The sequence below is a fragment of the Pagrus pagrus genome (genome assembly GCF_965226575.1).
Source record: "Pagrus pagrus genome assembly, chromosome: 2".
Classification (NCBI taxonomy): Eukaryota; Metazoa; Chordata; class Actinopteri; order Spariformes; family Sparidae; genus Pagrus; species Pagrus pagrus.
The window spans coordinates 7,210,897-7,225,639 of record NC_140186.1 but is presented as its reverse complement, the minus strand read 5'-3'; the positions used below and the strand labels follow the sequence as shown (position 1 = coordinate 7,225,639).

The following is a 14,743-nucleotide window of genomic DNA, read 5'->3' as shown; positions in this document are numbered from 1 at the left end:
GTTGTATCCCAGGGGAAATGCACAAGGGTTTTTTTTTCTGTTTAAATGTAACAAGTACTGTAAGAGTATTTAATGGCTGCTGTCAAGTTCAGGCACATCCCTGCTCACCAGTCCTAAAGTGCTGACTGCTACAAACCTGACATAGTTCTCAATGAAGAAGATAGTTCCGGTCCTACGCTCTGATTGGCTGGGACATGTTGGGAAAGTAACTGATAAGCACACCTGACCGCACAACAGATAAATATTACTGCGCCGACCGTTAATCACTGGGACTATAGTGTTTTTAAATGAGTGTCCATGGAAGAAAACATTGAGGAAAACTGTTCAACAGACAGTTTTTGTTCATTTAAACAAGAAATGACTGTGAACTGGTGCGGCTGTCACGGCATGACTCCTTCTGGTGTTTGCACAACTTCTTTTGTGACCTGAGAACAGCCCGTGTTGGGCAATAACTCTCCGTGTGTGTGATAAAAAAGTCAGACAGATGGATATAAATCAAAACCACATGTGGGGTTTACCGTCACATTCCGCTCTGTACAGCTTACCTACCATACACTGCCGACTGCAGCCAGGTGAAGTGTTAGCTCGGCCCGCGTCGGTATCCGAGGAATGCCAGGGAGATAGCGGTGTTTCAGCACCGGGGCCCGGGGCGGGGAGAGGGAGGGCTCGGGCGAACTTGTGTTAACTCGTCCGAAACTGCGCAGGCAAGGAGGGCGAGGAGCCGAGGGGGGGGCTGGGAGGGACCGGAGCGGAGAAAGCCTGGACACCACGACTCCCACAGCTGTTGTTTGGTGCTGTTAGCTCGGACCATAAACCGTGAAAACATGCCCGGGACGGGGGAGCTGTGAGGCGGGCGGACTGACAGGTAGGACCGTTGGCGTTAAAACGTTTTTGAACAAAGGATAAGTTCGTTAATTAACGCGAGACTTTGGGGTTGTAGTTTTTAAAAAAGTTGATTTGACAGTCGATTTAAAGTTCAGAGGAGTTTTCTGAACACGTTTCCCCTCTTCTGCCATGTCAAACTTATTTTTAAATCTTGTTTTAGTGTTTTTAGAAAAAAAAAAAAAAAAAAGTCTATCACTGTGGTTCCTTCTCGCTACCTGTAGCCTCGTAAGCTAACGTCACCTACCTGTTGCACAATTTTAAAAGCACTCATTAGACAACAGCGTGTTCCGGGTCAGAGCAACCAAAACCCCTTAAAAGTAATTAGATTACAGTAGTGTACGATACCAGATTACACAGAGGAATACTACTCGGCTGGTGAAGCTGAAGTAAATAGTTTGAATCTTAGCTATATGTGGTGTCAGGTTTCTCAACAGTGGCTCTCCAGCACATTGCACAGGTGTTTCTGTTGTGCTACCTGGGGCCAACGCCCCTCACACAGGATGTTGCACCCTCTTACCTCATAACAAAACTGAAAACTGTGATTTATTTATCCGGATGTGTATTTATGTCAGAGTGCAGGCTAATAAGGTCCCCAGAGAACTGTTTGAAGCTGAAAAGGTGGCGGGGTCCGCCAAATGAAAACAAAGTAAAACAGTATAAAACTGAGTTGTCCTTTAAGGGCAGATTGTTTATTCAGTTTATTCAGTCATGAAAACGAAGAGTTTGTTTATTTAGTTTGTTTGTGAACTACATAGTGAGCCTTTTAATAAAGCTGACTACCTATTTGGGGCACCTCTCAGTATAGCCTAATGCAAGGAACAGTTTCCCACAGGATTTTGTGAGACTATGGTGGGTGAACCTTGGACTCTAGGGGGGTCATGTTCCCCTGGAAGAAAATGTATTTTGCACATTTTAAAGTGAAATGCATCAATCTGGTGCACTTTGAGAAAAAAATTGAGAGGCTAGATCAGGGGTCGCCAACGATTTTTTCTGAGTGAGAACTACTTCAGGGAAAGAGTAACTCGTAGGGCTACTTGTTTGCTCAGTTTACCTTTTAAATCATGATAATAATAATAATAATAATAATAATAATAATAATTTCATTTTGCTTTTCTAGATACTCAGTGACACTTTACAGGCAGAGTTAGGTCAATGATAAACTCAAGAGAACTATAAACAACAAAACACAAGCTCAGATTAGTAGTGTAAAGCTGAAACATTGATTAAACGATTAGTTGATCAACAGAGAATTAACCTTTTAAACATCCTTTTTCAGGAAAAGACACGGTAAACATTATGTGTAGTTCCAGCTTCTGAGATTTATTAGTTGTTTGTCTTTTTTTTAATGGGGTTGCAAATTGAATATGACAGAACAAGCAATCCTAAGGATTATTTAAATGAAAAAAGGTATTTTAATTTTTTTCTGGAAAATAGAGGCACAATTCTGAGACAGTGATTTTTCTGTTTGAGCTTGTTTAGTTGTGCTCATGCCATTATACTATTCCCAGACAACCTTGAAAGAACTGCATTAAATCTAGCGAAAAATAATGAACAGCAAACTCGATGAATAATACACAAAAATGCTTGATTTAAAAACATTCACAGATTTTTCTATGGGTGTCTGGGGTCTGTGTTGGAGTCTTTCAACTCATGACCTCAGTATTTCTAAAATCTTGGTTCAACCTTGATGGTGTGACAATAAGCGACCCAGTTATGGAGGGATTTCTAAATGAAGAGAATATGTTTATTTTAACAGCACCACAAGCAGCGGCCTCCACAATGATCATAAAGTTGACTCAACACCTCTCTAAAACAACTTCAACAAAACATAAATATTATAGCCTTCCAGACAGTAGGATTTATTGAGGTATGTTTTATATGACTCAATTATTTTTCATTCAACTTGGTGTGTGTTTGTGCCTTGTGCTTCAGTGGATGTTAATAGTTATATTCAGGGTCAAAGCAGGGTAAACAAGTCAACCTCACAGCATTGTTCGTGCACATCCCTCCAGCAGTCCCTGAACACATGATTTGTTCCACATTGTTTCTGCTTGTTCACGCACAGAGAGAGGCAGATATAGATGTAGAATTGCTAGAATGAGTAATAGTTGATGATATGGCTGGGAGTTATCTAGTTGAGCCCTGTTCTGAGCTGTTCATCTGTGAGCCTTGTGTTTACTGAGGCAGGAAGGTGGAAGCTTTGGGAGGAAGGAAGGAGGGAGGCAGGCTATTAAAAGTCCTTCAGTTTGTGTGTGTCGTTAATGACAGACACAGACCTTGGCAGTGGCCCTCCATCCTTGTGCTGTTCATGTCCAAAAACAAAAAACGTGGCACCATCATCTGTGGCTCCCTGGGGTTTAGTTTAGTAGCTCCAAATCACCTCTTTTCTCTTGTTTTTCAGTAAGAGGAGGAGTGTCAGCGCATACTTTAGCCAGCTAAAGGTAAGAGGTTAAGCAAACGCCCTCTTTCTCCTCTTTCCTCTCTATAGCTGCCTCTATTTTCCTCCACATATTATCCTTCTTACTCTCACACATACAAAACGTGAGCACAGAAAACATACAGAGTAACGATGGTCTCTGCTGGGCTGCTGCTGGGCTGTTGCTGTGTGTGTTGTAGGTGTTTGGCGGTCGGAGAGAGATGGAGTCATTGAAGAAAGAGCTGGAGGAGGAGCTGAAGCTTAGCACTGAGGACCCGAGGAGCCATGCATGGTACCACGGACTGCTGAGCCGAGAGGTGCTCAATAGACCATACTATTCTCACTGTTTTACACATAATGAAACAATTTCTATACAGAAGTTTAAGGAATAGAAAGATGTCTGGTTGGGAAATGTGCGTATTTGCCAGATGAGAACATCAATACTACTCTCACCACTGTGCGATTAAGCGGGAGCAAGCAGGCGATCAGCTTATCTTAGCATAAAGTTTTTTAAATAGGGGGATAACGGCTAGTTTAGCACCTGCTAACCTCTTAAATTTACCACACCTTTATCAATAAGATTCAGCCAACTAATCCACCAAAATAATGATAAAGTTTAGTTTCAAGAAAATCTGAACATTGTTAACCTTCATAAAGCAATGATTATCTTGATTTTTTTTTTTTTTTATGGGACTCTCAGCAGTCGAACTATTGCTCACTATGGCTAACGTACACATACAGTATGATGTCAACACACACACACACCTCCACGCCCAACTGACCCACTTAACCTGCTGACTTGTCTCCAGGCTGCAGAGTCTCTGTTTGAGAGGGATGGAGACTTCCTGGTCCGAGACTCAAGCTCCGCCCCTGGTGACTACGTTATGAGCTGCTTTTGGAAGAACGGGCCGATGCACTTCAAGATCATACGAGTGATCCTTCGGCCCAAAAAGGTGGGTCTATGTTATGTGAAGTGGGGGATAATCGGTCAGTTGTTAAAATACTTTATTAAGAAACAATGCCAAACATGCCTCGATCACAGCTCCTTAAATGTGTGGATTCTTTGTTTTTCTGTTTTTATATCATTATCAATATAAACTTTAAGTTTTTAGCATTAATATGTCCTTAAGAAGAAAATGTTCTGAAAAGGCTGTAGACTAGTGACACTATCAGCCTTACAAACCTGGCTTTCATTATTCTATTTTGTCTGCCACTGGCCACAAAGTCTCCCGGGAAAATTAGGCTGACTGATGATCCAGTCAGGCTGGCAGCATGGCACTATTTCTATCTGCTTTTTACCTCTCCATTATTGACTTAGGTAATTAATAAACTTGTGTTTGTTCCTGTTGTGTTGGTAGTTGCTTCTCGGAAAATAACAGAAAGCTATCTGGTTGTCTTTGCTACAGCAGTGCCAACAATAATACCCCCTGAAAAAGTGACATTTTCCAGATAAGTGGAAAAGTAACCAAAATCATATTTGTTATTTAAATTACATTTGAGGTCATTTATGTTTACATTTAACATTTGAAAGATATCTAAAAGTCTTTTCTCCTGGTGTGTAAATGGCGTAAGACAAAACATCTTTCAGAATGATGCCAAAAAGTAAAACAGTGCCTGACAGACAGTCAGAAAAAACCATGAACATTTATAAACTAGGAGGAAGTCTTGTTATGTAATTAGGATTCATTAGATTGTACAGGTGAACACATTGAACTGTGATAATGTGTACTTTAGTAGTCAGTTGATAACAGCTGACAACCTGTCATAACCCAGGTTTCAGCTCAATTTGTGCTGTCCCTGTGCACCGACTTTGTTAGGAAGGAAGTATGTTGTAAGTCAGATCATCAAACCAAAAACAATCTTTTGCAAACACTCACCTCCTGTAGGTTGAGTGGGAGAGTATCTGTTTCTGTTGTCGGACCGATTCCTTTTAAGGCTCAGCTTGATATATTATGTGTGCGCCTTCATCTGTGCGACAGGGCTACTCTCGGGAGCTGTTCCAGTTCGAGGAGGATCGCTTTGACAATGTTCCCGCTCTGATCCGATTCTATGTGGGCGGGCGCCGACCCATCTCCCAGGCCTCAGGCGCTGTGATCTTTCACCCAATCACACGGACACTTCCTCTGCGAATCATCACCGAGCGACATACAGAGTCCAGCAGCACCGGTACAGGTGCAGGCGGAGAAAAACACAGTGAATCCAACAAAAGGCGCAGCCTCAGCTATGCACACGCCGACACACTGCAGGTCATCAATCCACTGCTCAGGTGGGAGGAAGTCTTTTGAAATGGAGTGTGGTGCACTGAAACACACTGCCTGTACACAAATACAAATAAATATGCTCTTGGTCTTCATTTTATGGGTTGCAGGAGTGGAAGTCAGCCTGCTAACATGGAGAATGTGGGACGGAGGCCTTCACTTCAGTCTGCACAGTCTGACAGCAACCTACGAACTGGTATATTAACATAAACATGCAGCCTCTACATACACAAGTGTGTCACCGCTAACCTCTTAATGTCCACTGGATGCAGCTCAGGTCTATTTGCCTAACAATAATCTCTGAAGCATGAAATTCACTTGTAGATGTATTAAAATGCTAATATTTGCTGACAGCTGACATGAAATTATTATTTAATTATGTATTTTCTTTTACTATCTTTCTTTGTCTGTGTGTAAATACAGCAAAACTAGTTTTCCTGTTGCTAATACACATAATTCATGAAAACAGAAACTAAATTGTGAAAAGACAACATGCTGTTTTATAGTAGTTAAGACAAGTTAACGGGTAACTCCACCAATTTTACACATTGAAGCATGTTTACAGGTCTTGGTGAGTACTACTGTACTTGCTGTTGTGAAACCCGAAACCCAACCAGTAGTCTGCATGTCTCCAGACTTGATTTTAAAAGATATAACAGCAAAACCACCTTCGGATCACGCAGAGAAAACATAATCCTTACATCACCATGTTGTTCCCACTTTCTCCAGGTGTTCCACAGAACAAGCAGTCAGAGGACACTGGCCCCGCCCCCATCTCCCCCGTGTTTCGCACAGGCAGCGAACCCCTGCTGAGCCCACGACCACGACACACGCGGCCCTCCCACCCAGGTAACGTGCACACACACATTTTTCATACTTATATTTATGGTCAGATGTTTTTAAAAAAAGAAAGAAAGATGTAAATATTGAACATCACATCTTTTCTGCTATGACAAGTAGCAACAGTGTATGCAGAATTGATGTTGAAGGTTCTCAGTCATCCAGGTCATGGTAAGTCTAAGTGCTGTATCGTAGGCAACTGGACATGTTTCAGTTTCTTGAAGACGTTTCACCTCTCATCCAAGAAGCTTCTTCGTTCTAACTAACTGAAGGGGAGTTGCAGGCTTTTAAACTCTTTGTGGGAGTGTCCCTACAGAGTCGTTAAGGAGACTCCCACACAGAAGGCTCTTGGATGAGAGGTGAAACGTCTTCAAGAAACTGAAACACGTCCAGTTGCCTACGATACAGCACTTGGACCAATGGAAGATTTCTGTAGATAACAACATTCAGTCTCCTTTCATAAGATGCAGTGTGTGTTTGTGCACTTTGTTTCAGGCATAATTCCTAAATGTGTCTTGCTGCCCACAAAACAAAAGGGTATTGTAACCTCGTTAAGAAAATGACTGAGAGAAAGAGCGAGTTACCGGGAGAGAGGATGGAAAAGCAAAGAAATAAACTACAAAGTGTCTGTAAATGAAACTGACAGTGACTCTACCATCACTCCCTCCACCGTCCCTGCAGGTGGTGGTGTAACTTTGCGAGGTTCAGATGGACAGCTGCACCCCAGAGCTCCTCCTAAACCTCTCAGGGTCTCTACCATCTTCGCCAACGCCGTCCCGCCCCCACCCACAGACAGGGACTATGACCCCTCCTCTTTCTACGATGAGCTGGTCGTCCAGGTAAGGAACTCGTCCTGAATCCCTCACAGCTCAGCTCATAGCTTCATTGTTATCTCTCTCTCATGTTGGTGGAAAGAGGAAGAAATGCCAGTGTTTATGTGGAGTTAATCTCCACCTCTTGTTGTATCCAGTTGCCACAGTCCAAACTGAAGGGTCATGTGGACCGACTGCGTGTGGAGGAGAAGTGGCAGAGCCGCGCCCGCCTCACAGAGACGTCGTTTGGCTTTCTGGAGGCACAGACGAGCGAAGCATCACCACAGGCGCCGTTGCTGCCGCAGAAGAAGTCAGCAGAAGCAGTGGAAGACTGGCATTTTGAAAAGCCACATGTTTGTATAAATTATATATATTTTTTACAGTTTATAGTTTTTACATTTGTCTCTGTTTTAAGTAAATATGAAGGTGTTCAATCATAAACTGTTTAACATTTTTGCTGTTCAAATTATTTTAAACTGCATGCTGCACAGTTTTAGCTTTTCAGATTTTCTTTCCAGACATTTTTCTGAGAGTAGACTTTTGAAATTTGTTGGAATGGTGTAATCAGTGAGGGAGCTGTCAAGTCTGCAATCATCTTTGATAAAGTTATGTGTTGTTGCTGCGCGAATCAGTTCTGAATTTTCAACAACAAAGAATGAATCACCAACAAGTCATCTTTTCTTAAAACGCCAGAAATTCAGTGGTACAAACTTCTCAGATGAGATCGTTTGATGGCTTCTGTACTCTCTACACTTTTGGGTAGTTGGACAAAAAATGGATTGACATTTTATAGACCAAATATTGAATTGCTTAAAGCGCACATTATACATTAAAGTGTATTTACAGGTATTGGGGAGAACTACTGCTTAGGTGAAAAAAGTAGTATAAAACCTTTTGTGGTTCCAGAGAAAGCTGAATGTGATCTGCTGAATTGACTCAAGTGATGTCACTCAGTGGCTAAGTTGCATTGTGGGTAATGTACGCACTAGATCTTGGCCTGGTCTAGCATTGCACTCCCAGTTGGACTCATTATGGACGGCTTAAAAAACAAATAATCAAAGTAAATACAGCAGAAACAGAGATATCTTTTTTTTTATTCTACACCCTCTTCTTCCTTTTCAAAACCTGGTGCCTACATTACCCACAATGCAACAGCCACTGAGTGACATCACTGGAGGCAATTTAATAGATCACATGCAGCTTCCTCTGGAGCTGCAAAAGGCTTTATACTACTTTTTTTACTTTTATTTTTAAGCATAGGCAGTAGTACTCTCCCAGACCTGTAAACACATTTCAATATTCAAAATTAGTGGAGGTGCCCTTTAATCAAGGAAATAATTGGAAATGAATAATAAGTTTAATTGAATATCAAAATAATTGTTAGCTGCAGCTTTATAACCATATAGCAATGGTGTAGCTTTGACAACACATAAATGCAGACTTCATTCTAAATGATAAAAGTTTCCCAACTTTTTCAGACTTTCGTATTCAACAGAAAAAGTATGTGTGATATGTGTATGTGTGACTTAATGATCCTGAAAGAGTGTAAGCAATGTACATAAATGTTATCATCCTAAAATATTAAAGAAGGTTATTGATAGAAGTTGATCAGGATTATAAACTTTTGCTAAAACTGACACACTCTTAGGGAGACCATGCATCATTATGTTGTTTCTGTGACTGTCTTTTTGCCACCAGGTGTCAGAGTGATGCAGTATGTGACCTTTTATGACAGCTGTTCATTATGTAACAGCATCATCAGTTCTGTACTAATGTTGTGATGTCCCTCTTACACCATCACAGGTGGAGTTGGACTCGTGTTTCCAGTTGGATCAGTTTGAGTCGCTGCTCTTGCCGGAGAACAACCGACCTCTAGAGCCCAGTGTCCTGCTGGCGCTCAAAGAGCTCTTCAACAAATCAAACTCTGAAACCATGGCTCTGCACATACTCAGTGTTGACTGCCAGGTAGCTCACAACAGTCTAACTTTTCCAAAGAGGTCTTCAGAATCAGTATACAGATTGTTTCACTTATGTCGTTCGCACGTCTGAGCAATGCAATGCAAAACAAAGGTTTAACATCCTATTAGATGTTCAAATCAAATGCAAATAATGGGCTCAAACTACCCTGTTCTGAATGACTCATGCTGCTTTGTCTAACATTTTATTCATCAGGACCAATGTCCAATCTAGAACATGTCTCAAAGGGTGTATTTTTAAGTCATAAGAAATTCGATAAATGCCTCTTACTCTTATTTTTGTGCATGAAAGAGTGAAATTCTCATATTTTGTAATAGTTTGATAAATATGGGTCCTGATTTGTAATGGTGTTTTCAGTATACTCAATAAACCAAACTCCCACTCATTGAACTGGATTTAAAACCCGAATGGACATTGATTTGTCATTGTTTTGGCACTGCAGGTAGCGCGCATCGTTGGGGTGACTGATGAGCAGAAGAGGATTATGGGAGTCGGATCGGGGTTGGAGCTTGTCACTCTGCCACATGGAAGCCAGTTACGGCAGGATTTGTTAGAAAGGTACATGCAGCTGACACACCATTTGTACTTAAAGAAAAAAAATGGATGAGTAAAACGATTAAATAACTGGCTCACTCACATTAAGAAATACAAATATTTCCTCTCTGAATAATGTTTTGGTGGCTTTAGAAAATAAATAGGACAGCAACGTCCCTTTCCAGAATCGGTGTCCTCGTCAGTCTGGATAATACACAGAAAACAGTATAAACAGTTTTCAGGGGGACTATATCTGTGGCGGATTATACAGATGAAGGGACACTGTGGACAGGGATGTTGCTGCTTTTTTGACATGTCATTTCTCAATTCTGTGAGTACCATAAAATCTCATTGACCTCTATTGTATTTGTTTGCATGGATGCCAAAAGTGGGATGTGAAATAATTGTCTCTCACCAGCTACCTTATTCAGTGATCTGCCCACTCACACACACACACACACACACACACACACACACACACACACACACACACACACACACACACACACACACACACACACACACACCTCTAGGTCTGCAGCTAACAATTACTTTCATTATAGATTAACCTGCTGGTTATTTTCATGATTAATTGTTTGATGTATGAAAGGTCAAAAAAGTGTAAAAAAAAATGCTCCCAAAGCAACAGACAACAGTCCAAAAAACAAAGACTCTTGATTTCCTTATAAGATCCTTATATGATAAACATGAGCAGCAAATCCTTAAATCTGAGGGGAGACACTGCAGCTGAGGCCCGTCCGCATGTACACAGGGATTGCTTAAAACAGAGCTTGTTCTGTGCATTTTGGCCTTTTGTACACATGTAAATGACATTTCAGGTCACTGAAAGCAGAGCTTTTGGAAAACTCCTGTCAGGGTGAAGGTATTCAGAAACGCTGTTTTCAGTGTTCACGTCTCGACGGGCAGCATTTTTTTTTTTCCGAAACGTTGACACCAACACACACTTATCAGTCTTTGTAGCGTTGTTTGCAAATGTAAACTCAGAGTGTGTGTTATGATATGAAATTATTTGAGTTTGTACAGTGACAGAATTGATGTTGTACATCATATTAAGTAAGACACAAACGGACAATGACGAAAAAGAGAAACAAAAACAGCTGCTTACAGTGTTTTGCTGACAAGTTATCCAAGACGATTCTGTGAAGAGCGATCACGTTTCCCTTCCTCTTTCGTAGTATTATCTGTAGCTAAGCAGCCGAACAGACTGAATGACCATGAGATATGCGTTTCCAGGTGTGCTGTATGGAGGGAGATTATTTCTGAAAGGTGCCAAAAAGCTCGTCTGGACAGAGATGATATATTTTCTTTTTTTTCTTTTTTCTTTTTTTAATCAAACCCTGTTTACAAAAACCCCTGTGAACGTGTGGACTGAATTTTGAGATTTTGTGTTATTTTGCTTCCATAAAATGTCTTCTCTCAGATAATTGGAAAGAAAATGTAAGAAAAATGAAGTGTATGAAATTCTACAATACATATCTTTAAAGGCCGTTTTCTCAAAATGACTTTTTTTCTTGCACTCAGAGCCAAAATTCCCCACTTCAGTAGCACTTACATAAACCAAGTTTTTCAGTTTTATTCATGTTTACATTCTGTAGGTTTTCACAGAGGAGTTTGTTCATATACCAGTCCAAACATGGCAGATATAGTTGTTTTTTTATGGCTGTTGACAGTATTTTCTGATTTGTAAAGTAATAAAACGAGGCATCCAAAATCCTCTCTGTGAAAATACTAATTTTGAACCTGTTGAGATTTCTGTTCTGGAAATCTATGCAAATAAGATAATTCTTTAGATAATAGCTCATCTCATCTCTCATCTCATTTTCTTTTTGCCGCTGATTCGTGAGAGTTGCGGGAGATGTTGCCGCTTTATCCCCCCCTCACGGGGCTTTGCGGGGTTGCTGGAGCCAATCCCAGTTTCTCATGGGCGGAGGCTAGGGTATATCCCTGGACAGGTCGCCAGTTCATCGCAGGGCCCTTCTGGCGGCAGAGGCTGCCCCACAGGGTGCCAGCTGCACGCCAGGAGCAGTTTTTGGGTTCAGTATCTTGCTCAGGGATACTTCGCCTTGTAGCTCGGTTCCGCTCAGGGGAGCCGGGGTTCGAACCAGTGACCTTCTGGTCGCTGGCCTGCTGCTCTACCCCCTTTTACTGCTCATAATCATTTTATCTGTTCTTAATTCCTTTGATGCAGTGTCGTCTTCTAATTGTCCTTTATTGTTTTTATTTCTCTTTTGCATTTTTTTCTTCTCTTGTCTTTCTCTTCCTTTTCTGTGATTTTTCCTCTTTTATCACTTTTATTCTTTTTACTTGCAATGACTCATCAGTTCGATGAAAATTTTAATAAGCTGAAACCAGAAAATGTTTGACATTGAATAATGACTGAAATTATTAATCTGTTATCAAAATAGTTAGTAGCAGTTAATTTTCTTTTTATCAGCTGATTGAATCAACAAATCGTTGCAGCTCTTTCACACCTCTAAACCCATCATCTTTCATTTCTTTAGGCATCATCTAATAGCACTGGGAGTCGCAGTGGACATCCTGGGCTGCACGGGGACTGTGAGCCAGAGGGCGACCGTTTTACATAAATTAATCTTATTGGCTCAAGCCCTGAAAGAACACGCCCACAACCTCTACTCCTTCTCAGCTGTGATGAAGGCTCTGGAGATGCCTCAGGTGGTGCAATAATGACAAATATGCTATGCAAGATTTTTAACCAAATTGCAAGCCAACTGAAGTTTTCTAACACTCTCAATATGTTTGTGCAGATAATGCGACTGGAGATGACGTGGAGAGCGCTGAGGAGGAACCACACCGAGACTGCGGTTTTATTTGAGAAGAAACTGAAGCCCTTCATGAATTTACTGAACGATGGAGATGGTGAGGGGTGTTGTTTAAGAGAGACACATTACATTAAATTCATTTGGCAGATGCTTTTGTCAGATGTGACTCTCCAGACTCAGGAGATGCACTCAGTTTGGTTTATCTGGTTTCATCATTTCAGACATTTTATCAGACTTTGAACATCTCTCTGGAGCCACAGCTTTATATAACTTTTTCACATACGTAGTGGCCTATAAACAAACAGATTGACGTGTGAAACTGGAACACTTCCCTTTTAATAGAGTGAAGTTCTAGATATGAAAAACACTGACAGGTAAAAACACGTTTTATACAAGTAGCACTGTGACATATTTAAGTAATGAATGTAATGCAGTGAGTGTTGTGTGTGTGTGTTCTGTAGACTCTGCGGTCCATGGTCCAATAGCCGTGCCACATCTGGTTCCTCTGCTGATGGCGATGGAGGGTGAGGACCCGGTGGAGGATAGTGAGCGAGGCTGTCAGCTTCTCTACGATGTCCTCCAATCAGCTCGCAGTGCTGCGCTGCATGCACAGGATTATCAGCAGCACGCACACTCACTGCTCACAGGTACGCGTGCATGACTCTTCGCATAGACACAGTTGCAGAGAATTACTTTTAATAGAAGTTGGTCACAAGTAAGTGACAGTTGGTGAGATGAATAAGGATGATGAAAGGACTCAGAAAGGAGTGAGAATTTTCCTACCAAACTGCGTTGTAGGGCGTACGGACATCACGGTTTGGTGCGTACAGTCATATGACAAACACTAACTGTTTAATGGAAATTGCTGTGACTAAATATGCCAATAAAATGTCAAAACTCTGACCCTTAAATTGGCAACCTAAAGATTATGATATGGTGAACAGAATATTAATTTTAACTATGAGAAAATTACTGAATGGAACAAATTCTCTTAAATCACTCGAAGACATGAAACAGAATGTGATAGTTTGCTAATCTTTTTTGACATCTACTCAATTGAAAACAGTTGAAGGACAAAATAGTTCATGTTTCACCTCATTAACTTCATTGATTTTTGTAAAAAAAAACAAACAGCTTTTTCTGAATTTGATGGCAGCAACATGTTTCAGACAAGTTGGTGCAGGGGCAACAAAAGACTGGGAAAGTGGTGCAATGCTCAAAAACACCTTTTGAACATTGCACAGGTGAACAGGTTCATTGTTAACAGGTGATAGTATCATGATTGGGTGTGAAGGGGGCATCCTCGAAAGGCTCAGAAGTTCACAAGGAAAGATGGGGTGAGGTTCACCACTTTGTGAAAAACATGATTGTGTAAAGGATATTGCTGCATGGGCTCAGGAAAGCTTCATACACAAACGTAGTTGACAAAAACTCAGTTTGTTTGCAAATGAAAAACTGTAGATTGTGAAAATGTCATCACTTGTGGTGTCTGATCTAATAAATCTCCGTCACATTGCTCACGCAGGAGGTTGGGAGCCAGTCCCGGAGCTGCTGGAGGCTTTCCGGACAGAGTTTGCCCTGCGGCTGTTCTGGGGTCAGTCGGGGGCAGCGGCTGACAGAGAAGAGCGCTACGAGAAGTTTGACAAGATTCTCTGTGTCCTCTCAGATAAACTGGAACCTGTGGAGCTCACCCCACAGCAGCCTGACCCTCTAACCTGAGCCTCAGGGCCTGCAAGGTGAAATCAGCACTTTCTTCACAAGAGGAAAAAGTGAAATGTTTTTTATTTGAGCTTCGGCATTTCGCAGCAGCCAAGGCTAAGATCTCGTCCCTGATCTCTCACAGACACAAAGAAAAGTTGTTTTTGAAAGAAGAGAGACTACAACAACTTCATTTTTAAAAGAACGAGTTATGTCTTGGATGTTTTGGCGCTGGGCAGTCCTTCACTGTTTAAAGGGCTGCGTTGGATTCATTTTCCTTTTTTTTAGGAAAACACTAATATCTGTTTACTTATTCAAATGTGCATTTCTGATACCCAGACACTGTTTTATTGATCCACGCCACTCCAAAGGACCAACGTGAACATTTTGATTTAGTTCCCTTTGTATACGAACTGCTGCTGTAAGGGACCACACTGGACATTTTGTTTTTCATTTCAGTGTTTCTAATGGAATAAATGTGTTTTATTTTTTTTGATGGCAGTTTTTGCATGTAATATTTCT

The 14,743-nt window shown here is 41.2% G+C and overlaps 2 protein-coding genes across 8 annotated transcripts in view; one reads left to right on the top strand and one right to left on the bottom strand.

The window, feature by feature from the left end:
- vav1 (vav guanine nucleotide exchange factor 1) overlaps positions 1–864 on the bottom strand; it is a 27,420-nt gene extending 26,556 nt beyond the window's left edge. For all 7 annotated transcript variants that reach the window (XM_084345131.1, XM_084345137.1, XM_084345133.1 and 4 more), the window contains exon 1: positions 550–864. In XM_084345131.1, the coding sequence (XP_084201257.1) occupies positions 550–552 (3 nt within the window). In that variant the 5' untranslated portion in view covers positions 553–864. The remainder of the gene's footprint in view (positions 1–549) is intronic.
- sh2d3a (SH2 domain containing 3A) overlaps positions 1–14,714 on the top strand; it is a gene marked incomplete at its 5' end in the record, with an annotated part of 19,117 nt that extends 4,403 nt beyond the window's left edge. The window contains 14 exons of the mRNA XM_084345225.1: positions 3,287–3,326; positions 3,502–3,618; positions 4,111–4,254; positions 5,281–5,567; positions 5,670–5,755; positions 6,289–6,408; positions 7,081–7,238; positions 7,370–7,564; positions 9,015–9,176; positions 9,631–9,746; positions 12,245–12,416; positions 12,509–12,620; positions 12,985–13,170; positions 14,049–14,714. Coding sequence (XP_084201351.1) covers positions 3,287–3,326; positions 3,502–3,618; positions 4,111–4,254; positions 5,281–5,567; positions 5,670–5,755; positions 6,289–6,408; positions 7,081–7,238; positions 7,370–7,564; positions 9,015–9,176; positions 9,631–9,746; positions 12,245–12,416; positions 12,509–12,620; positions 12,985–13,170; positions 14,049–14,242 — 2,089 coding nt within the window. The 3' untranslated portion in view covers positions 14,243–14,714. The remainder of the gene's footprint in view (positions 1–3,286; positions 3,327–3,501; positions 3,619–4,110; positions 4,255–5,280; positions 5,568–5,669; positions 5,756–6,288; positions 6,409–7,080; positions 7,239–7,369; positions 7,565–9,014; positions 9,177–9,630; positions 9,747–12,244; positions 12,417–12,508; positions 12,621–12,984; positions 13,171–14,048) is intronic.
- Positions 14,715–14,743: the final 29 nt, after the last annotated feature.